The sequence below is a fragment of the Bubalus bubalis genome, chromosome 10 (assembly GCF_019923935.1).
Source record: "Bubalus bubalis isolate 160015118507 breed Murrah chromosome 10, NDDB_SH_1, whole genome shotgun sequence".
Taxonomy (NCBI): Eukaryota; Metazoa; Chordata; class Mammalia; order Artiodactyla; family Bovidae; genus Bubalus; species Bubalus bubalis.
Window position 1 is genome coordinate 74,394,179 of NC_059166.1, and position 25,068 is coordinate 74,419,246.

Consider the following 25,068-nt stretch of genomic DNA (forward strand, 5'->3'; position numbering starts at 1 on the left):
ATGAAAATAAAAGAATTATTAAAATTATTGAAGGGAAATTGGTAATTGGAATGAATCCATCTAACACTATGTGAATCTCCAATAGATTAAAAAAGTCACCTGAACCTCCCAAACATATCAAGGTTGCTGTTGTGACTGCAAATTTTATAAAACAGGACTGCCAGGAGAATACTGAACACATCTAGTTGCTGCTGCTTGCCAGATCACATATTGGGTGATAACAACCTCCTACCAGTATTTCAACATGAGTGGCCCAGGGCCAGGAAATTGACAGGGTTGCCAGGGTGGGCTGAAGAGGGTCACTGTAAAACATGAAGGAAATCCCACTGAATATGAATAAATTTGAACTTCACATGATGTAGGATTCAAGTTACTTATGAAGTAAATATTTAGAAAGCATTACGAAGCATTAAGAACACATATTAACTTCATACCAAAAGCATTTAAAATATTCTTGCCATATTTAGGGGTAGATAAATAACTTGAGGGCTTCCCAGGTGGCACTAGTGGTAAAGAACCTGCCTGCTAATGCAGGAGGCACCAGAGATGTGGGTTTAATCCCTGTGTCTGGATGATCTTCTGGAGGAAGGCATGGCAACCCACTCCAGTATTCTTCCCTGGAGAATCCCATGGACAGAGGAGCCTGGTGGCTACAGTCCATAGGGTCACAAAGAGTCAGACACTACTGAAGTGACTTAGCATGCATGCACGTATCTTGAGATGGGGCCATTTAAATGTAAAATTGTTAAATTTCATATCCCTATACGTTCTTAAAATGCTCCAATTCTTCTGGCATCTTCTTTCATCTCACGGCTTTTGCTTCCATTTGTTAACATCAGGAATCCAGGAGCTAATTCCATTTTCCAATGTACTAAATTGCACTACATAAACAGTACACAGTTTCCCTGTTTTATGCCTATAATTTACTTTTAAAAATTTCACCAAAGATGCAGTACTATAAATGTGTGTGTTGGTTGGTTGTTACATATAGAGTTACATATAGAGTCTGGCTACTTAATCAAGAACACATGAAAAGATGCTCAACATCACTCATTATCAGAGAAATGCAAATCAAAACCACAATGAGGTACCATCTCACACCGGTCAGAATGGCTGCTATCAAAATGTCTACAAACAATAAATGCTGGAGAGGGTGTGGAGAAAAAGGAACCCTCTTACACTGTTGGTGGGAATGCAAACTTGTATAGCCACTATGGAGAACAGTGTGGCAATTCCTTAAAAAACTGAAAATAGAACTGCCATATGACCCAGCAATCCCACTGCTGGGATACACACCGAGGAAACCAGAATTGAAAGAGACACGTGTACCCCAATGTTCATCGCAGCACTGTTTACAATAGCCAAGACATGGAAGCAACCTAGATGTCCATCAGCAGACAAATGGATAAGAAAGCTGGGGTGCATATACACAATGGAGTATTCAGTTCAATTCAGTTCAGTCTCTCAGTCGTGTCCGACTCGTTGCGACCCCATGAATTGCAGCACGCCAGGCCTCCCTGTCCATCACCATCTCCCTTACTCAGCCATTAAAAAGAATACATTTGATTCAGTTCTAATGAGGTGGATGAAACTGGAGCCTATTATACACAGTGAAGTAAGTCAGAAAGAAAAACACCAATACAATATATTAATGCATATGTATGGAATTTAGAAAGATGTTAACAATGACCCTATATGCGAGACAACAAAAAAGACACAGATGTATAGAACAGTCTTTTGGACTCGGTGGGAGAAGGTGAGGGTGGGATGATCTGAGAGAATAGCATTGAAACATGTATATTACCATATGTGAAACAGATCGCCAGTCCAGGTTTGATGCACGAGACAGGGTGCTCAGGGTTGGTGCACTGGGATGACCCTGAGGGATGGGATGGGGAGGGAGGTGGAAGGGGGGTTCAGGCTGGGGAACACATGTACACCCATGGCGGATTCATGTGAAGGTATGGCAAAAACCACCACAGTATTGTAAAGTAATTAGCCTCCAATTAAAATAAATTTAAAATAATAAATAAAGAAAGAATTCATGGTTTGGCATGGGTGGCAAACATACACCAAAAAGGCAACCTCAGAGACTACAAGTGCTTCTGTATTCATGTCTTTGAAAAACACCAGTTATTTTCTAATTTGCATCCTGAATGGCAGATACAGATTTTTACTGACAAAATAAATGATTTGTTAATTAGCATAATGAATGGTAGAAACAGGCTCTCCTTGGTGAAATGAGTGGTATTCAATTTTCGTAGGTTGGCTATAATTTAAGATTGGCGTGAATAGGGTTTAAGAAACTAGTCACTTGACTCTCAAATGGCCCTGTATCCAGTCACTGGTTGGGAGGATATCCGGTGGCTGAGTCTTTCTATAACAATCAAGTGCAGTTTCTGGAATGTTGTCACTTGTGCTTTAAGAGAACTTTTCTCACAAGGTGGTGGTCTCAGCACCTAAAAAGAACAGAGAGTTGGTACTTTGTAGAGAATGCAAAGCAAGTTGTATGAAATGTTTAGGGTCTGCTTACTAATAAGTGTTTATTAAATAAATATTTAAATATGAAGTCAAACTTGATCTAAGGCTTGTTTTATTTTGAGCTGGTACTAGTGCCATGAGGGAATAACTTTAATACACCCCTCAGGTTTTTGCGATAATCACTAATATATGCCAAAAAGAACTAAAAGCCAGTTAGATCAAATTTAGGTGAGTTCCTAGGCCCTTTGATTTATTTCTGCATATTCCTGTAAAAATTTATATCTTCAGTCTTCTAAAACTATCTTTGTAAGTCACAATGGTAAACTAATTTTTGTTCATTTTTGTTTTACCTTCTCCAAAAAATACTTTCACTTCCATTTTCACCTTCTTAAAAACTCTAGTGTCTTAGTCCAAAAATCAAACTTAATGATGGAAAATCCAGCCAGATGGAAAATCCAGGTCAGATGCTTTGGATCTGAAAGAAGTTTGGATGTCCTTAACCTATACTTCACTGGGTGATAATATTCTGACTTTATATTGGGCTGACCTTGACCTCAAGAGTTTTTTATAGGTGACCACATGAATCTCCAAGAATTAAAAAAGTCACATAAACCTTCCAAACATATTAAGTCTGCTATGATAGATTTGGATCTTGTTTTTATATCAGTAACCACTTGAGACCTAGTACTCATTTCCAGTAGCAAATAATTATTAAGAAAATAGGAGTCTCTTTTAAAAATCAACTGGGGTTTTTAAATTTTGTCATTCTTAGAGCTATGTGTGCTAAATTACTTTTTAATACCTATAAAATTTATAATTACTAGGAAGCATGATGCCTTAAAGATAACTGTGTTGCTTCATGCTATTCTAAATAAAATTCTATGAAATTTTGCGATGGCTAAAAGGAGATGTATAAAGCTGTCCATAGGTACCTTTTCCTGTGCACCAAGGAGATTTAGACATACAACAGAAAGGCATTTTAACGACTTTGGTAAGTGGTGCTTTAACCAAGCATATAAATATTTTTTTTATTTGGGAATTTTAATCTTGGCTGACTTTTGAAGCAACGTTAAGTCTTTTCTTTTTCTTGGCATCAATTCAACAACTACGTATGTTCATACATTTGTTATTATAATTATATGTTTGTTCATGTTCTTGATTGTTTGCAAACTTTTTGCACATAAAGAAATCACGTGGACTTAAAAATGGTCTCTATGTTCTCCAAATTTCCACCGCATCTACTACAAAATCATGGCGAATGATTATGCTAATGAGATAACTACTTTATTGAATGATTTGCAATTTTTATTCTACTTTGTCCTAAAATAAATGTTTATTCTATTCATCCTAAAATATTATAATATTTTCTCATTTGGAAGATGATATTTAGCTGACTTAAACTGTTAGAGCAAACAATTAATTGTCAGTCCATACAAAAGCCACATTGTCTTTTCTAATATAATCAGAACTAACCTATGTGCAAAATCAAGAGTTTCAGATCCAAAACCTCCAGCTTTGCTTCTGGTAATATTTTTGTTGTTTGTTTTTTATTTTTTTTTAAGTGGGCACATCATTAATAGGGTGCTTAAAAATGCAAGCTCCTTTCATGGTCAACATAGAGAAAAAGAACATGTTTTTTTGAAAAAAAGTCTCAAACTAATATTATTTTTCTTACCATTATGTGCTTACTTTTTCAAAGTTCAGTTAAAGAAAAGCCAGAGCCTGAACCTGAATAAAGTTCAACCTGATACTGTTTTTGTCTTTCTTGCATAACTAAAATACCCTCACCAGAATGCTTCCTGAGACAAAATAAATATTTGCTGAATAAATGAATGTAAACATTGAGAAATGATCATAAAAATTAGCCAAGCTTAATAAAAAGGGTGAAGAAATTTAAAGTCAAAGAATTAGATGCTGATTTTCACTCTGTACAGAAGGTGGAGCCAAAGACATATTTATCTACTGGCTGGGATTCTTTCCTGTTAAACAAAACAAAACAAACAAGTCTTTTTTTTTTTTTTACAAATACTTTCTCTTTGTGCAGCCTCACAATAAGATTGACTTGGAAACAGGTGTAGGCTACAGAATAAGTTCAGATTTTACCCAGGTTGAGACAATCTTTTATCTTTAAATCACTCACATGGATGATAGATAAGTAAATGGTAACCAAGTTTCAGTTAAGTGAATACTCTGGAGTTCTGAAGTACATTGTCAGACCCCAGAAATATTTATCTATTGAAAAAGGATGCTAGCACAAGTCAGTAAAATGCTGGGAAATCTACACTATTCCAAGGAAAATATGATTGACCAACTGTCACTTTAAGAACACATTTTCTAGCTAGATTTATCAGTTTAGGTAGAGTATTTCTGAATATGCACACTTTTGAGGCTGCAAATTAACTTTTTCCTTTCAGTCCAATAAATATTAGATAAAAGGGAAATTTGGTGCCTGGATAGAATTACTGATGTTAATGAAAGGAAATCCATAAGACAATGCTATCTTAATCCAATACAAAATCATCCCAGACATTGCCCCCACCCCTGGCCCAGTTTTAGATAATCCTTTTCTTCTTCTAAAGCTGACTTTGTATTCCTGCAGAGGTACTGCAAACTTCAACTCTGATCAATCTGTTCTATTCCGAGTCAGCTGATAACCTCATCTACCTTATTTGAGAAGTTATCTTCAAACTCTAGCTTCCCAAAGCACATACTCTCCACTTTAAAACTTTTTTTTTTTTTTTTTTCCCTTTATGGTCTACATTCACTCTCAATTTAAAGGAGTAATTGCCCTTTTCAAGCAGTCCCTGGTAGCTCAGTCAGTAAACGATCTGCCTGCAATGCAGGAGACCAGGGTTTGATCCCCTGGAGAAGGAAATGGCAACCCACTCCAGTACTCTTGCCTGGAGAATTCCATGGACAGAGGAGCCTGACGGGCTACAGTCCATGAGGTCGCAATGGTTGGACATGACTTAGCAACTACACCCACTCCCTTTGCAAAATTAAGGCTCCCCCAAGTACCAGGGTGATATTTTCCTTACAAATAAGCCCACTCTCCTTTATCTGATTCCACCTTGCCTCTTCTTTCATTCTTTTTCTTGGCCTACACTAAATGAGGAAATCCACTGGGTCTGTGCATGCTCTTTTTGGTCCACTGCCTATACCCTATCTCTCAGTTATATTACCTGTACCTGTGGTTTCAAATATCAATTCTATGAATATAATCCCAAATCTTACAATTTTCACCTGAACTTCACAACCCAAGTTTTAAACTGCCAGTCAGGTATCTTTACCAAGATGTTTCAGTTCTTCAAACTAAATTTTCCAAACTGAAATCATTAAATCTCTTTCAGCAAATCAGTTCTTCCTACCAACTTACTTTTTTGTGTTAGTAATATTTTCCCAATCAAAACTCCAAAATCAGTTTTCACATTCCTCTCCCTTGTCCTCCCAATTCAATCTGTCACTAAGTTCTAGGGCTAGAAAGGATGAGTACCTTCTGGTCCTTTTTTACTCCTAGTCCCCTAATTCAGGTTCCTCAGGTTCTTATAACTCACTCCTGTACCATTACAATATTCTCCTCACTAGTCTTCAATCTATGGCAATCAATTGTTTTTTAATGTTCACGCTACTCATTGAAATGGGAGAGTTGGTGTGAGATAAGCACTTAAAAGCCTTAAAAATTAATCCGTTCATCTCTTAAAATTTCAAAAATTGCTATTTCGAAACAAAGGTAAAAATTTTAAAAATGCAGTTGGTTTTCACATTAAGAAATACTTCTCATGATTCTAAAAAATAGCGTGCTCATCACTGTGCAACATGGGTAAAACAGAGTCCAAAGCCTGGCTCATCGTGGCGCCTAAAGAACTCTGCAGATGACAGAATTCTCAACGCCTGCCTCTCATCCCTCATAGGGCAGGAGAGCCTAGCAAATTGGGCCATATCCATTTCTTATGCATTGACAAGGCCTGAAAATCAGAGAATATATAGTTCTATAAAGTCAGTGTTTATATTAATGAAATGGTATTTTTGAGAATCTGAGGAAAACACGTTTAAAAAAATCTATCCAAAAAAAAAAAAAAATCTATCCACAATTTTTGCAAAAGATGCCAATGGAGATAAATTTCTAAGGTCAGATAAACGGGATACTTTATAGAAAATACAAACTATATTTTATATATAAATAAATATAAAAAAATATAAACTATATTTTATATGGTCAAAATATAACTCACCAGCACTGCTACAGTATAAAATATAATAGGAATTTCTACTAGACATTTGGAGAAGCTTCCAGGTGTCCATGAGAGATAACTGTGGTCAAGGCTCAGCGGCCTAGCTCTTTCTGAGCTCTATCACTCATAGGATCAAATCTTGGTGGTATTATTTCAAAAGAAGAGAGGATCACATAGGATGTCTTCATCTCTTTCATGAATGATTTTTGTGGCAATCACTCTAGAAATAAAAGATATAATACAGTCCATATGTTAAGAGAACTTATTTAATTACTGGCTAATGCTATAACTAATCTCTTGGGCTTAGAAAATGGTTCAAGTGATTCTCATGAGTAACTTAATTTGGTACAAAGAGGTTCTTTCTTTCTCTTTGCAGTTGGTCACATAAGCAACAGACTGAAAAGAAAAGGAACCAAAACACTTAGATAACAATACCTTTTATACATCTAACAAAACAGAATCAGAAATAAACACAATTTTTCATTAAAAAAAAAAAAAAAACCCTGCTGTAAAATAGCCAATTCCAACTTTTCTTTAATGTAACTAATTCTGAATTAGCATTTTAGGAAATTTTAAAACATAAAGTGGATGATTTCAGTAATAAGTGTACTTGATAAATCATTTTACAAAAATAAGCCAAATAGTTACATAAATTAAAAGAAGCACAGATTTCTTCTCTTTTTTTAAGAGGGAGGGAAAGCATATTTTCTTAAAATAAAAAGAGTATATCATATTTTCATGAATGTGTTCTGAATCAAGGAAAGTAATTTTTAGTTAGGACCAAGCAGACTCATCTGAAGGAAAGGACAATACGAATATAAGACTGAAGCAATAGTTATGGACTACTGATCTTGAAGACTTGAAAATCAGATTATTATTTCTACTTCTTTGTTCCCTTTATTTAACATAAAGAAAAATGTACCCTTAGAAATAGCATGGTCAGCAAATAAGAGAGCAAAACTGTGTCTTAATGCTACAACATTTCAGAAGATGTTTTAGTAACACCTATTAAGGTGTTTTATTTTAATGAAATGAAATTTAGGGGAAGATATCTATCAGAAAACACTTGCGATCATCTTTTATTCTGATATTTGTACTAGTGACAAAAGAGTAAAGAGTATTAAAGCTGGATCAGTTTGCCTTGTTTCCGGAGAATAATGGCCAATAATTTCCAGAGAATTCCCTGCCCAGCCTCAGGAGCATCACTGAAGCCAGTTTATGGGAACTGTCCTGCCACAGCCTCTAGCATGGCATCTGGAGTGTCCTCAAAGAATCTGTCCACTCTAAGATTGAGGCCACATGACTCAGGCTATTATAAATCCTAAGCCAGAGGGCTGAAGAGGGAGGACCCTGGAAGTGGTGGGAAAGCACATAAAAACTGTATGTGGAGCTCTGCTGGCATCAGGCAGAAAACTATCCAGCAGGCTTTAAAAAGGCAGATGGTCTCAAGAAAAGTTGATAGTTTCAGGACCCACTCAATGTCAACTTAACGTGTGTATTTCACAAAAAAATTTCCTGCTATTTCATTACAAAAGAGATTTCATTTTTTGTGAGTTGGCACAAATGCGGCTGAGATAGTATAAATTTTCAGTTCCCTGGAGATCTGGTAGGGGTCAGACATCTAGATCTTCATAGTCAAAATGTATTACATATAAAGTAGTTATATCTATCGTTTTATAAAACAATAAGCTGCAGTAAAGAATAAAATTCAAAGCTGTCAAGAGGTTGGAGGGTGGATTTGGGATGGATATATCAGCATGAAATGTTCCTTTTTGAAATTTCTCTCCCATCTCCATTTCCTTTGTTCGTTGTCCCTACTTAAAACTAAGAAGAAAGGAATTCGCTCCTGAAAGAACCCACCCACCTTTAACTTCATACACCTTTGTCCAGTAGGAAACAAAGTCTGCGCTAACTATATTCTTTTCCACCACTTTAACTTACTACAGCACACATATATATTACAGTAAGTAAACTTTTAGAAAAGGTTGTATTATTCTAAAACACACGACTTGTTTTTTTTTTTTTTTTTTAATCCCCGAACTTTTGGTGAGAAAAGCACTAACTGAAACCCATAATTGTATTTGTAAGCAGTGACTTAAGCAGTGGCACTCACGTCTCTACTGCTACTTCGTCTCGTCAGCACATTTACAGCACAACTTTGTCTGGACCTGGCTACTCCTTTCCCCAACCCGTCCACGTTCTCCGGCCCGCTCTCCACCCCCCTGCCCGCCTTTCCTCTTCTCCTCCCCTTTCTTCTAGCCCCTCCCTCCCTGTTGAGTCAGTGGCTTGAAACTTTTAAAAGCTCTGTGCTCCAAGTAAGAAAAAAGCTTTTACGAGGTATCAGCACTTTTCTTTCATTAGGGGGAAGGAGTGAGGAAAGTACCAAACAGCAGCAGACTTTTAAACTTTAAATAGACAGGTCTGAGTGCCTGGGCTTGCTTTTTCATCTTACTTCATCCACTGAGGAGTTCAATCACTTGGCTTGCCTACTTCACTTCTTTTAAGAGAAAGAGTAAGTTTTTAAAAGAACTTTACCTAACCGTGTCTTTTTCTAGCAGTGAAACTTTTCTAAAGTTTTTAAATATGTTAAATGTAGCTTTCATATGACACAATAAAGGGAATGATGAACTTGAAGGTGTGTGTAGTTTTAAAGTTAAAATTACGGTATTTACTTTTTGACTGCTGAAAAGTTTTTCTTTTAATAATGCAACAGGTAAATAAGATTCACATCTTTCTGATGAGGATAAAGAACTAATTTACTGGATATTTCGTTTTCCATTTTAGACTATAATTTTACTTTTGGGAGTGATCAGTAACAGTCTAGGTGCTTTGTAACTTTTTTTTGGGGGGGGGAGGGCGAGGTTAGGGGCCTACGTTGGGGGTTTGACTGACAATACAAAAATCAAAGTGCAAATTTGCTTAACGTGCTTGCTATAGAATTCTACGCTTTGTGCTTTTTCATATGGAAATCTTGACTGATGTTCTATAGCCTTGCAAAGCAAACTTCCTAACAAAGTGCTTTGTTAAGATCTTGCGGTTACTTGACTTCCACGTGGTTCCTTCCTAGAATTCTACCCAGTAAACAAAAGGTATAAAAATCAGAGTTGTGATATTGAGGTTCTTAAAGCCACAGTAAAGGGTTACTTTATGTTAGCAGCACTATGGAAAAATCTTGAGACTCGCAAGAGAGCCACCATTGACTCGACCACGCTGGCAATTCAGGAGGTGAAATCCCTTGAATGGGTGATGGTTATTTACAAAGCATGAACAGAGGGAGAACAGAAGTCTAGGAAAGAGTGTATGCCTGGGTGTTTTTCCAAAAGGTCTCGTAAGGCAGGGGCTCCTAGAAAGAATAGGAATCGAAATGTCTTAAACAGCCCCTTAGAGGGAGCTCCCCCCACCCCAGGCCACCCTATCTTCCGCTTGTCCGATCCTGTAACAAACTTCAGACCTCTGGGGCAACTTTTTTGAGTCGCTGGGTGCTGCCAGTAGGCAAAGATAACGCGGATTTGTTATTTAAAAGGGTTCAATTTCTCACATGCTCTTATGGGTAACACACATTCTGTTAGCTAGAAATACAACCTTGCGTTTTCGTGTCCGGTAGGGGTTTTGTCTGATCTAACTAACTCCACAGACTATTTAGTTTAAATTTTTGGTGTGACCCTGCAGTTTGAAGTATTTGCACCAGAGAAGGTTGAAAAGCAAAGAAAAATGAAAGCTTTTGCGGAAGGAGGACGGGGGCCTGGGGCCCGGCGGGCACGGGGTGCCTCCTGCCATCTTAGCATCCGCCCGGCTCGCCCGGGGCTCCTGCGCTGTCTGAGCCCTGGCGATTTGCAAAGGTTTGCTCAAAGGCGTCCTTCCGATCCTCTCTAGTCTAACCCTGAGCAGGTCCGAGTTCCGCCACTGGGAAGGAAGCGGGAAGGGGAGAGCGGCAGGGGGCGGGGGACGAGGGGTGGGGGAGATGGACTGTGTGCCAAATAGTAAAAAGAAGAGCAAATGATTAATTGAATTAACTGTATCAATCTAATTTCCCCTCCAACACCCACTCCCGCAGTGTTGTGTTTTGTGTTTTTTTGTTTTTTTGTTTTCCTTTTGAACTTGCTGAATCCTACTGTATAAACCGTAAGGAAACCTGAGTGCCTTGGGAATTACCTACCGTACCTAACTGGCACTTCTAACTCTTCTGTAAGTTCTCGAAACTTCTCAAGAATGTGGGTGGAGTGGGGAGAGCGGAGGAAACCCCATCATGAGATGAGTAAAGTGCTAATGACGTGTCCGGAGGCAAATCAGTTCCAGAATTCGGAAACTCAGATCTTCCCCGGTTCCTAGCAGCGGTCGCCCACCCCATCCTTTTCGCTAGTCATCCAAATATTTACAGAGCATCTCTGATAAAGCTTATCAAAAGTTCTCCTTAACCAACCTCATCCTCACCCTAGGGTGTGCCTATTTTTCTCTCTAGGAGTACAAAGTGGGGTTGGGAAGAGGAGAGCTATAAACTGTTGGAAAAACAGACATGGCTTTACTTGGAGGTGGGTTTAATTTCTTTTGCTTCCCAAACCAAGTTGGTAATGAAAAGATGCTTAATTTCCCCCTCTGAAAACTGGACACATATGAAGTTAGTCTAAAATGCCTTGGGCACTTTGAAGAATAGATGATGAAAAAAATTTTTAAAGGCCTAACTTGTCCAGGAATTGCTGAGAATAAAAGCCTCTAGTAATACAGAGATCTCATTAAATTAACTCCGTCTCAGAGAATGAAAAAAATCCAGGGAAAAAAACACTTCATGGAAAAGAGTAATTAATTCCTCTATGTAGGCCAGGTTGCCTGAAATTGCCTCTGTCCTGGCAACGTGTACGTGGGGTGCTTTTTAGTTTCCCAAGTCAGTACAGTTTTCACCTGTCCTTTGCCTGCAAAATGCAGAGGTAATGCGTTGATCCTACTGCAGTGGCTTTGATCCCACTATGTTCCATATTTTTCTACTACCTTTTATGGTTTATCACTGCTGCCCTATCCACTCAATTCCTGGCCTTTTACAGTGTAATTCTTACATTGCTCACCCTTCCCGGAAACACGGTGTCAAAGCAAGCATCTGAAAGGGTGTGTTTTCAGATATTGAGAGTTGTTTTGTTACTTAGATGTCTTCAATTCCTACCTAGAGGAGAGTGGGAACCTCACAATAAACTGCATTCCTTCCTTTCTCTGGTGATGTGCAGAGATGCAGCTGGGTATGAGCCTCAGCGCCTCTCTATATATGATACCCGAGGGAAGGGAATGATAGGAAAGTCACCCGTGATTAATACCTCCTACTCCACCTTTCCGGTTCTGACTTCCCGTCAAGATTCTCAGTTGTTGAGATTGTTGAAGCGTATCTACACACGTTAGTTCCGTTCTGGAGAGACAAGTTATTATCTAGTGTTTACCATTAATGTCAGTATTCAATATAGATAAGTCAGGTTTCGAAAAAAATCCCTGGAGTTCTCAGTGGGAGTCCCCCCGCGCCCCCCCCCCCCCCCCCCCGCCGCCCGCCTTCAGATAAGCACCTAAATTCTCTACTTTGTCTCCCCATTGCCTGTCTAGGTTCCCCATTTGCCTATGTATGTACATACTGTCTTTTGCCAAAGGTAAAACACAGACCATGCTGAGCCATTTATATAGAAGTTTTATATATATAAATTTTTCCATAAGAGTTTCTTAATTTTCAGTAACCTTCGCATCCAAGTTTTCCTAGCTGTCTAAATACTTTATTTAACAGACACGTTTTGGGACGTCCCTGGTGGTCCAGTGGTGAAAATGCCTCTCTTCCACTGCAGGGGGTGCAAGTTCAATCCCTGATGGGGGAACTAAGATCCCTCATGCCACGTGGCACCGTCAAAAAAAGAAAGTGTTTTATGGAATGTCTAAAATTCACAGAAATATAAAAAATACATAGTGGGTTTTTTTTAGCAATTTCTGTAAGGCAGATGCATTCTCTAGTGTATGACTTTTTCCATGATTTAGAGAAGATGTCTCCAAATAGAAACACAAATACAGGCAGACCTTTTTCATGGTCTTTTCTCTTCAATAATTGATAAAGGGTAAATTTGTTTCAATCTCTTTGAGATTGCTATTGTACTCATTTCAGGAGCTTTTGGTTACCATTAGGAAAATGTTAATCACTTCTTAGTTATTATTTTGCTAAAGGAAAGAATACCAAAGTTAGAAAATAAAAGGGCTATATCTATATCTAAAAATCATTTAAAGAGGAATTAAACTTTATTGAGCTTTTACTAAGAGCTTCATGTTCATGAGTTACTCATTCAGTGTTCATTAAGGAAAGAAGATTTAACACACTTGTGAGGGCTTTTACCTCCATCCAATGGCAATCAAGAACACAGCTTTTAGCCTGCAGCTTCTGACTTAGGCTCTTTCTTGTATCACCATGAGTGACCATGAGAAACTTTTGCTAGTAGGGAGTTGAGCGATAGCTGTTGGACTAGGCAGAGGATTATCTATTTTTGTAGGTGTCATCTTCTCTTTGGATGGAGTTCCTCACTCCTCAACTCCCATCTCATGTCATTGTTCTGTGGAGGCTGATGTCGATTGACTATGTGATGAAAAAAGGTGAGAGCCAAGGTAGAAAGTCACGTGTGTTCCCCACCCCACCCGCAAAAAATCAATGCCACACATCAGGTACATGTCAGAAGAAATGTAGCGGTATTGCATTCTTTACAAAAGAATCTAAGGCTAATCATGGAGCCATGGGCAGAATTTTAAATAGAAGAGATGTTTACACGAAATAGGTTTGATACACCAGGGCTTCCCTGGTGGCTCAGACAGTAAAAAAATCTGCCTGCAATGCAGGAAAGCCGCGTCTGATCCCTGGGTTGGAAAGATTTCCCTGGCAAAGGGAGTGGCTAAGGCTCCAGTATTCTTGCCTGGAGAATTCCATGGACAAGAGGAGCCTGGAGGGCTACAGTCTATGGGGTTGCAAAGAGTTGGACGCGACTGAGCAACTAGCACACCACAGAGTTAGGCTGACTACCCACATATAAGGAAGCAAAGGTTGTTTATTAACTGATGAATATATATTTTTCATAGTACCTGATTCAAGTCACTGAACTGCCTAACACACCCTCAACCTATGTAGAGATGTTACATTAACTGGGATTGATACCAGCTGTTACTCTTCTAAGAGCCCCAATCTTACCCCAAGATTTATTATTCTTGAAATAAACACAAGTTTTAACAGGTTATTTCTTGCACTGCAAGATACCGTGGGATCTCTCTCAGCAACAGTTGAATTGTGTAGTCCAGTCAGAATTCAAATCCTGCGGAACTGGACCAAAAAAAACAAGGTTTTTTTGTTGTTTCTTTGAAATCTTAACCCGTAAAACAGCATAATAGTGAAACTGCATAAATATCTATGATACCAGATACATTTTGCAAGAATTCCAAATCACTATGACCTTGTCTAATAAATTCAAGACCTTGTTTAACAAATTCTTTGTTAAAGAGCCTGTTTTCCTAATTTAATCATACTACTTGCTCAGGAATCATTAAAATACATTGCTACAACAGACAGTTCTCTGTTACAGCAATTATCACTTGAAAATTGAATAGTTTTTATCATATAAGATGTTGACAATACTTTTTTTAACTGTGTAAGTCCCTTTTTAATTAATTTGAAACTTCAGAAGTTTGGGATAGGTTAACTATAATTAAGAGAGTCCCAAGGAGGTAATAAACAAACAAACAAAACCGGTGAAACCTGGTGCCTTTTTTGTTACAGGCCCCTTTTAATTCACTCAATAGATACTCAGTGTCTCTCAACTCTTTTAAGCACTGGAGATACAGCAGTGGACACAAGAAACTCCCATATAGAAGTCACATTCTAGTTGAGAAAAGCAGATAGAAGTCCTTGTCATGGAGGCAGACAAACAATAAACAGATAAATATATATAATATGTCAAGTAGAGCTAAGGACCATTAAAAAACAAAAAAAGAACAGGGGGAGTAGCCAGTGACAGGCCTGGAGTACTGGCTGAAGAGACGAGAACAGAGCCAGCCATGGGGATGGGACAGAGTTGATCAAGGCAGATCAGCTTGTTAGTTTTTTTCAGATTGTTTGAGGGCAGTAGATTGGCAAGCTGGGTAACAGGCTCTCTACGTGTAACCTGAAGAGAGGTGACGTGTAACCTGGTGATGGCTGAGATCAGGCTAAGAGCTGGGGTGGTGGTGAGACTCCTAGTCTGTTTTGGGGGGAACACAAAGCCTATAGCATTTGCTGACAGATTGAACATGGAAGCACATCTAGCTGTTGTAACTATAAGAGGAATGGTCACAACTGAGCCCACTCAAAGTCATTCACCACAGGGGAGAGGGGGTCTTACAAAAATTAAAGAAAAACATTAGAATTTACTGCTCAGTTTTGAAGTTTATAATTTGGGGGAGGGGGTCCACACTGCATGGCAAGCCGGCGTGCCAGATCCTAGTTCCCCAACCAGGGATGGAACCCCTGGCCCTGCTGCAGTGGAAGCACCAGGGAAGTCCCAAGAGGCTTATAATTTTTGGCTTAGGATATTAGAAACACACATGGCACTTCCTCCTCCCCGACCGCCCCCCTCCAAATCCATTAAATGATTTTGTCAGGAAGCAATCCTGTTTACCTTTATTTTTTTTCACTCACTCAACAGATTATAGTATCTCTTCTTAGGAAAAATCTTTAAAATTGAAAGTAAAATATATTCTAATTCTCTTAATCATTATTGGGATATTAATGACATAGTGTCTTGATTATAGCTTTGGCACAGTGATATGTTACTATGTCTCTGAAAAAGGGGACAGTCAAAAGTAACTTAAAATTGAAGGTTTATTTTCCATTTTGAATTAAGTATTTGAGTCTTTGTGTTCGCGGGGAGCAGCCAATGGAGGTAGAGGGTCAGGGGCTGTACAGTAACAGGTAAGCTCTGTTCCCAGGTGCCCAGAGAGTTCTGCTCCTCACCCTGAACCCTCCCCACATTGCAGAGAGTCCAGAAGGTGCTTGGGCAGGTCACCCTTAGGGAGACTGAGGTTTTGGCTTCTAGTCTAGAGGGCCATGAAGAGCCATGAAAAATGTGATCTAACATGGTATGGAGAGGACATGGTCCAACTGCCGTCAAGCATTTGCTACTAACAAGAACTTTGTACAGCTCCTTAACCTAGACCTTAATCTATATATAAACTTCCACCTTGGGAACATAGCAGTGAAGAAATGAGTATACAGGATATATGCTCAACTGCCATGATTTTCTAAACTATCAAAGAGTATACTTATTTCATACTGTTGAATGTGAGTGAGGCGTATAGTCTATAAATCAATGCTGGGGGATTCTGTAAACATAATCATGACTGCTCCTTGTAAAAAGGCATTAATTTTTCAACTCTGACTTGGAAAAATTAAACCAATAATGGGGATGAGGGGACAGTTAGTAGAATTTCTAATTCACAGCAAAGTGAATGACTCCCCAAAAGGTTTTGTCACCTCTCTTTGAAAATCACAAGCATTATAAGCCATCACATTAACTGCTGACCATCTCTATGATAGTGCTAATAACAGGTATCTACTACAGGATACAAGTTGTCCAACTGGATAATTCATATCAACAGATGAACCAGTGTAACTCCATTAATTAATGCAAATGACAACTGTATGGCTCCTTAAAGAAAAGACAACTTTGCTACTACCTGGAGAGCTGCCCAGTAACCAGTTCATACACTGCTGGCAGTATAGGTTATTTTTATGGAATCTCAGAACTATATGGTAGTCAGGTTTTATTTTCCATGGAGTGTAAATAAACTTAGTAATTATTTATCACAAGCATCAGTTTATTTTGTTTGAAATAATAATGGAACATTGACTAAAATCTCATTGTGCCTGAAACACTTTTTTTTTTTTTCTTAAGCTCAATCGTGTGAATGTGATGAGATTATGCAGTTTATCATTTTATACTTGATTGTTTTTGTGGCTCATCTTCCCTACCCCCCACAACTGGAGTATTGAGCAAAAGCAGATGACACTGGCAAAATAGTGAAATTCTCTACAAACAGAATCAGGGCCAATTTACACATCATCACATTGAAACTGTTTATTGATAGAGCTCCAGAAATTCGGCTCTATTTGTTTGACCCTCATGGACTATATTTCTTCATTCCCAGTGCAGTGTCTTCTGCTAAATTGTAGGTTTTTTCTTTTACATTCTCTCACATCAAACTGTCTGTCAAAGCTAAATTACTCCCTCTCACTTCAAGCCTTTTCCTGGCTATTTAACTCTTTGTCAATCCTCCTAGCCTTTTTTCTTGCTTGACTGCTCATTCCATACATCAGTTTCACTGGCACTTCACCATCTAAAATGGCCCTTCCTAGTGGGGAAGCTCCTTTTCTTTATGACCACTGACAGAAGGGCGTTATTTCCTATAACCTGCCCACTCATCTCCACTCATTATACCCCCTCACCTCCCCAGTCAGTCTCTGGCACCAGTCTCTGGATTGTCATCAAAAAATGCACACTGACTGCTAATTTAGATAGCTGATAACAGTTTCATTTTATGGATCAGCCATCTCCTCTTTGTTCCATCCAGGAAATCCCAGGCCAGGTTTCCAATTCATTTTTCCTGGCCTCTATAGCCAGGAGGTACAAGCAGTAGACAGAAGTGTAATATTGCTTAGTGGGGAAGAGGATTCCCCAGGATTTCATTTACTTCACATAAGGAGAACAGGCTCATAGTTTAATTCCAGCTGAAAAACTTCTTTATATTAAGACAGCAAACTTATTTCTAAGAAACCTATTTAATCCTACTTTTAGTTATACTCTTTAAAATTCAGTGAGTTCCTGCCTGGGAAGTCTTTGCTTTGCTTGTTTTTAATTATTAACTAATTTTTGACTGTTTCATCCTGTTATGAACCCTCCAATAACTCTCTGCTGAAAATTAGACTGTATTCTCTATGACTGCCTCATGCAATATTATTCATTTCTTCCCAGATTTCAGCCCCTGCTAAGATTTTATATATCAAAGCATGAGAACATTTCTAACTTTTACTCAGCTTAACTTCAATTTTAAGACCAGTGTTGTGCACTGGAAAGCCTTGGTCTTGGGATTGAAAGTCTTTTTCTGGCCTTACTGATAGGTGAATATTTCCAAAACTTCCCTGGTGGCCCAGACGGTAAAGAACCTGCCTGCAGTATAGAAGACCTGGGTCCAATCCCTAAGTTGAGAAGATCCCATGGAAAAGAGAATGGCTGTTCACTCCAGTATTCTTTCCTGGAGAATTCCATGGACAGAGAAGCCTGGCCGTCCACGGGCCATGGGGTCACAAAGAGTCAGATATGACTGAGTCACTAACACTTTTAAGGACCTCAGTTTTCATCAATTGAATGGACTACTGGCAATTAAAAGTATAAATTGAACTAATAACTTTGGGGATTCCTGTCATCTCTATACACTTGAGGCTATTTCTCATCCCCAGTAATGGGGAAGTCCTAGGCTTAAGATATCAAGGTAGTGATAGGAAGTTAAGAAGAGTGTGTGGGCTGAGGGTCCAAAATCCAGTAAAGGAACTCGAAAGTATACAGCAATCCTAAAATGAAAAACAACCATTTTTACTACAGATAACAGATTACTTTTTATTTTGCAGGCTATAATTAGTATTGAGGCCAATTGAACTCTTACTTGAAATGTTACGTGCATTTAGTATTTGTTTTTGAAAATAGGTTCCTGCATCTAGGGACACAGCGTGTCACGAGGGTACCTTTGAGCGCAGCATATTTGCCTCTGAGTGGAAGACAGACGTCCAAACCACATAAGTCAGTGCTTAAGAAAAAACAGAATTATAAATGATCACAGTACAGAGTATGCACAAAGACACTGGAAATACCAAGGAGAAACATTTCCGTTTACAATTAGGAATAATGTGCTATATGTAATAGGATTGAGGTTTGAAAACAGATTATGTGCATGTACATGGGTATGGGAGTTTTGACCTCAAGTCTTAGGTGCCCATAGGTTTTGAATACTAAACATCAGCATTTTGCTTAGGTAGGCATGCAGACACAGGCCTACCAGGCAAGAATGAGCCTCATTTTTCTGACAATAAAATAAGCAGAGACATTTAGCACTGACAGCTTCTCAAGCGACAGGGTGAGACAGTGGCTGAGCAAGTAATACCTCTTCACAAGGTTAAGATCTCACTTTACTTGGCACATAGGCTCTGCTCTTTCTAAAACTTAGCATATATCAAGAAAATCTGAGACCTCTTTTCAGGGGAAAATGGAATCATTTGCACTTGTGGGCTGTTTTTTTTTTTTGTTTTTGCAAGGAAATATTTTATAATATTTTGACTGTTGGCTGAAAGAAACTGCATATTAAGCTAATAATTTGGATCTGTGATTATTTAGTTGTCTTTGGTTTCTTTTCAGGCAGTACCCAGGCAACATGGGTGACTGGAGTGCCTTAGGCAAACTCCTTGACAAGGTTCAAGCCTATTCCACCGCTGGAGGGAAGGTGTGGCTGTCAGTCCTTTTCATTTTCCGAATCCTGCTACTGGGGACAGCGGTTGAGTCAGCCTGGGGTGATGAGCAGTCTGCCTTTCGTTGTAACACTCAACAACCTGGTTGTGAAAATGTCTGCTATGACAAATCCTTCCCAATCTCTCATGTGCGCTTCTGGGTCCTGCAGATCATATTTGTGTCTGTTCCCACACTCCTATACCTGGCTCATGTGTTCTACGTGATGCGAAAGGAAGAGAAGCTGAACAAGAAAGAGGAGGAACTCAAAGTTGTTGCCCAAACTGATGGTGCCAACGTGGACATGCACTTGAAGCAGATTGAAATTAAGAAGTTCAAGTATGGCATTGAAGAGCACGGCAAGGTGAAGATGCGAGGGGGCTTGCTGAGAACCTACATCATCAGTATCCTCTTCAAATCTGTCTTCGAGGTGGCCTTCTTGCTGATCCAGTGGTACATCTATGGATTCAGCTTGAGTGCCGTTTACACTTGCAAAAGAGATCCCTGCCCACATCAGGTGGACTGTTTCCTTTCTCGGCCCACGGAGAAAACCATCTTCATCATCTTCATGCTTGTCGTGTCATTGGTGTCTCTTGCCTTGAACATCATTGAACTCTTCTATGTCTTCTTCAAGGGTGTTAAAGATCGTGTGAAGGGAAAGAGCGATCCTTACCATGCTACCACTGGCCCACTGAGCCCCTCCAAAGACTGTGGATCTCCAAAATATGCTTATTTCAATGGCTGCTCCTCCCCAACCGCTCCTCTCTCGCCCATGTCTCCTCCCGGGTACAAGCTGGTCACCGGAGACAGAAACAATTCTTCCTGCCGCAATTACAACAAACAAGCAAGTGAGCAAAACTGGGCCAATTACAGCGCAGAACAAAATCGAATGGGGCAGGCAGGCAGCACCATCTCTAACTCCCACGCACAGCCTTTTGATTTCCCAGATGACCACCAGAATTCTAAAAAACTTGATGCTGGCCACGAACTACAGCCTCTAGCCATTGTGGACCAGCGGCCTTCCAGCAGAGCCAGTAGTCGCGCCAGCAGCCGACCCCGGCCTGATGACCTAGAGATCTAGGTCCAGTTGAGATCCCACTCAGTTGTGGAGAAGAAACAGGTGCTATAAAAAATGCACCTTAGGTGTTCATTTTGTTTCATTGGAGGTGGTACTCAACAGCCTTGTCATGAGGCTTAGAAAACACAAAGACATTAGAATACCTGGTTCATTGGGGGTGTTAGTGATAGGCGAGTGGAGAGGGAAGGGATGAGGGAGGTACATGTTGGTATTTAATGTAGGTGATTCAAACAGCTTAAGTTCTAAGTAAAAGTTGCATTAGGTGATCCATAGGTAAGGGCTTTTTCTTTCCCACACACCCCTAAGAATAGTTCTGTGTATGTGAAAGAGTCAGTGATATTTTTGGTTAAATATTTTTTTGTTCTACCAAGAAACTGAAATAAGTTTGATCAGGAGAAAATCCTTTCTGAACATTTTACTTATCTTTATCAAGAAAAAGAGGATTGTCTTTATGTCCCTGCTAAAAACATTCCATTGTTAAAATTTGCACTTTGAAGGTAAGCTTTGTAGGCCTGACCCTCCAGGTGTCAATGAACTTGCGCTACTAGATTTTTTTATTCGTGGTATCAGTTAAGAGTTCAGACAAGGCCCACAAAAGAAGACTTTCCATGCATTTGCAAATCTCAGCCGGTTATCTGTACATTCTTTTTTTACATTCACTTGCATATAGTATTACCATCACTTTGCATCATTCCTCAACTACTATTCATATTCGTTTAATGATTTTCTATAAACATTTTAAAGGCAGTTGGGATATCACTTAACATTTTTTGAGTTAGAGTCAGGGAAGCAAGCCATGCTCAATATTTAACAGTCACTTGTCTGTGAATGTGTGTGGAAGAGTGTGTTTTATTTGTCATGTATTGGTACAAGTAGATGCAGTATAAACTCACAAACACAGATTTGAAAATAATGCACACATGGTGTTCAAATTTGAACCTTTCTCATGGATTTTATGGTGTGGGCCAATATGGTGTTTACATTATATAATTCCTGCTGTGCAAATAAAGCACATTTTTTTTTTCCCTTAGATATTTTTTCTCCATGTATCCTATTAAGGATACTGGTTTTTTTTAATAATTTAGATTCTTTTTCTCTTTTCTTTTTTTTTTTTTTAGAATATAGCAGTAATGTTATTGCTGAAAGGAATGATTTTCTTTTTCTGAAATATAATCATTGATGCTTGAATGATAGAATTTTAGTACTGTAAACAGGCTTTAGTAATTAATGTGAGAGACTTAGAAGAAATGCTTAGAGTGGACTATTAAGTGTGCCTAAATGAATTTTGCAGTAACTGGTATTCTTGGTTTTGTCCTACTTAATACACATTAATTCAGAATTTGTATTCTATTTTGAGTTTGACAGTCTTTTGGAGTAACCAGCAACTTTGATGTTTGCACTAAGATTTTATCTGGAATGCAAGAGAGGTTGAAAGAGGTTTCAGTAGTGCACATGTAACTAATTTATTTGAAATCTATCCTAAAGAAATCTACCAGTTTCTTCAAATGCTTTTTAAAAATTCATCACAGATGATTAGTGAAAATACAAAATATCATACTTTTCTTGTTGCATGTCAGCTACATAAAGAGTTTTGTACAATGAGAAATACTAATTTGTTTGACATTCCATGTTAAACTACCGCCATGTTCAGCTTCATTGCATGTAATGTAGACCTAGTCCATCGATCATGTGTTCTGGAGAGTGTTCTTTATTCAATAAAGTTTTAATTTAGTATAAAGATAGCCTTTATAGCCCGTGTGATTTTTAAAACTTCTATTGCATCTATTCACAATTATCAAAGACAGTTCCATGGATTATGAGGAGTTGGACAAAAAAGATTCACAAGATTCCAGAATCTTCTTGTGTAAGCCACCAGGGAAGCCCCTTTAAAAGAATAGTTTTTATTGTTAACTAGATTCGGTACAACATTGATTAACATTTTTGAGTATTTATTCAACAGAGAAGATTATGGATAAGAATGATGAATTTCAAATATAAAATTAATGAAAGTGAAAGTCATGTCTGACTCTTTGTGACCCATGGGCTATATAGTCCATGGAATTCTCTAGGCCAGAATACTGGAGTGGGTAGCCTTTCCCTTCTCCATGGGGATCTTTCCAACCCAGGGATTGAACCCAGGTCTCCCTCATTGCAGGCAGATTCTCTACCAGCTGAGCCACAGGGGAAACCCCAAGAATACTGTAGTGGGTAGCCTATCCTGTCTCCAGCAGATCTTCCCAACCCAGGAATTGAACCAGGGTCTCCTGCATTGCAGACAGATTCTTTACTGAGCTATCAGGAAAGCTCCCCAAAATTAATGAGATGTATTTAAAATAAGATAATAGTGAGTAATTCAGTAGGTCTATATATGACAGAAGTAAGACTAGAAAGAGGGTGCTGAAAATAAAACTATAGGGTCTTACAGGTAAAAAAGAATTAGAGCAGGGTTGGTTTGAGTATGGCTATGCTCTGTGACAAAAGCGTGAAACAGATTCTATTATCCCAAAACATTGTGAAAACACAGAAAAATTGATTTTAAAAATTCTTAACACCCAAGGAAAATTAAACCATTCAGAGGTACAAGATCAATTCCAGGCAACTGAAAGTATTGCTGTAATTTAAAATATAAAATGTGTTAGCACTTTTAAGTCACATTTCAAGCAAGTTATTTTTATTTTTTGGCCACACCACACAGCATGTGTGATCTTAGTTCCCTGACAGTAATTGAACCTGTGTCCCCTGCCATGGAAGTACAGTCTTAACCACTGGACCACCAGGGAAGTCCCAAAAGCTTCTTACTAAAATTGTTTACGTGAATACTCACTGCAAAGCAAACTAGTAGATTTCTGAGCATAAAAATATTACTAGTTTAGAAATAACCTGGTTAAATTTGGTGGCTAGATGTGCCTAAAGTCAAAGGATTATCTAATCAGTCTCAGAGTCAATATAATTGGCAGTATCAACGTTTCTTCAAGTGTTATCATTCAGCTGGCTGAGACTCTGAAGGGAGAGGCAAATTTTCTCTGTGCGTGTATGTGTCTGCATTTACTGTGGAAAATAGAGAAACATGGTGTATTTGAATGTGTGTGTGTATTCAAATACTAACGGCTTATAGGGTATATAGATAGATAGATAGATAGATAGACAGACACATAGACTACTGAATGTAGATTTCTGATGCATGTGTGTGGAAGTGAGAGGGCAAGTTATGCCTTTAAAAAATAGTCCATTTTAAACTTTCCCCAAATTTTAAAGCTTGTCACTATTTTAAAAAAATCCAGGCATATTATAAATACACAGTTTTAAACTACAAAAGTATATGAAATGGAAAATCAAATCTCACCTCTCCTCATTCTCCAACACAGACATCATGGAAGTTCTAATTCCACTGGAAAGCACTGTTAAAGTTTCAGACATCAACCATATATCAGATACTTTGTTAAGTAGTGGAGATTATTAGAATGACCCCATAGTTCCATGCCCTGTGAAACTTACAGTATAAATCCTTTCAAGGTAAATGCTGTTTTACATATCTTAATTGGTGACTTATTTTCCACAACTAAAAATTGAGCTGTTTTAAAATTATGAAAAAGCTGAAATTTCATTCTATGAATATTTTCTAGATACTCATTTTTGGCATAAAATTCCATGTTTACAAAGTTGGAAAATTTCGAATCTTCTAAGAATAGCAGAACTTTCTATGTGGAAATGTTCTATTTTGTGTACTATGGTAGCCACTAGCCACATGTGGCTACTGAAGCACTCGAATGGCTAGTGAGTCTGAGGAAAAGGATTATTTTAATTTTAAATAGCTGATGTGGCTCATGGCTATCAAATTGGGCAGTACAGTTCTAAAGTCCGCTAGAAGAAAAAAAAATATTGGGTCAAAATGGGGGAGAGGATGGTCATGTTATAAAAACAGGAAAGAGAAATTTCAGGGTCCTTTTAATAGTCTTATAATAGTATGTCTTACTCTGTAAACATAGAAAAAACTCTTATATTAAGCAAAGCCTCTATTGTTACATGAAATTTTCTAGTCTTGTTAGATAGTCATGTATTTTATATTACCACTGTTTTACTTCAGAATTTCATACACAAATTTGTGCTGCTTATTTTTTAAAGTGGTAGGATTGTCTAAAGTCTTTGAATATCGAAGTTCAGTGCCCTTTTTTGGTTCAGTACATTCTCACCCTAGCCCCTGTGTGTCTTCACGAAGCTTCTAGGCTACGGATTGTTCTTTCACCTTATTTTAAGAGACTTGCTGAAGCTCTACCTGCCCAGGGTGTTAGTTCCCTACCCACACACTGCCTCTCCTAAAAATTCCAAACTTCAAATTCCAACATGCCAAGACATCTGTGCTTTGTACTTGGAGGGAGAGAAAAATAATGAAGTTTGGGGGCTTATTAAAGTCTTCAAGTGAGTTATTTTTATAAACAGCACACCAACAGTGCAGAAACATGTTTATAATCTTTACTGGCTCCAAGGTTCTGTTTTTACCTTTTCTCAGTTGGGCAAATATAGCTGAGCCCTTGGCAGGTCAGAATTTGCAGCTGGCAATTTTCAGATCTCAAGAACAGACGTGGAACTTTGCTTCAAGCAGAGAGTAAGAAGAATATCATGTAAAGAAGAAAACAAATTTGGAGGGAAAAGTTTGTGTTTGTTTCCTGGTCTTCAAAAGTGTTGAAATTTTAAGTCAGATGATTTCTTCTGGTCTCCGGATGTTTCTCTCCAACGACCAAATGCTTATTTGGGCTGTGAC

At 38.4% G+C, this 25,068-nt stretch overlaps 1 protein-coding gene and 1 long non-coding RNA gene across 2 annotated transcripts; one reads left to right on the plus strand and one right to left on the minus strand.

The window, feature by feature from the left end:
• Positions 1-1,995: 1,995 nt before the first annotated feature.
• On the minus strand, positions 1,996-8,961 carry LOC112587527. The gene is made up of 3 exons (XR_003112052.2): positions 8,827-8,961; positions 6,714-6,933; positions 1,996-2,459 (listed from the first exon to the last, which is right to left on the minus strand). It is a non-coding gene; the product is annotated as an uncharacterized LOC112587527 (long non-coding RNA).
• An 89-nt stretch (positions 8,962-9,050) lies between these two features.
• On the plus strand, positions 9,051-22,051 carry GJA1 (gap junction protein alpha 1). The gene is made up of 2 exons (XM_025294782.3): positions 9,051-9,225; positions 19,145-22,051. Exon 2 carries the CDS (start codon positions 19,161-19,163, stop codon positions 20,310-20,312), a length of 1,152 nt encoding a protein of 383 aa, XP_025150567.1. The 5' UTR covers positions 9,051-9,225; positions 19,145-19,160; the 3' UTR covers positions 20,313-22,051.
• The last annotated feature ends 3,017 nt before the right edge of the window (positions 22,052-25,068 follow it).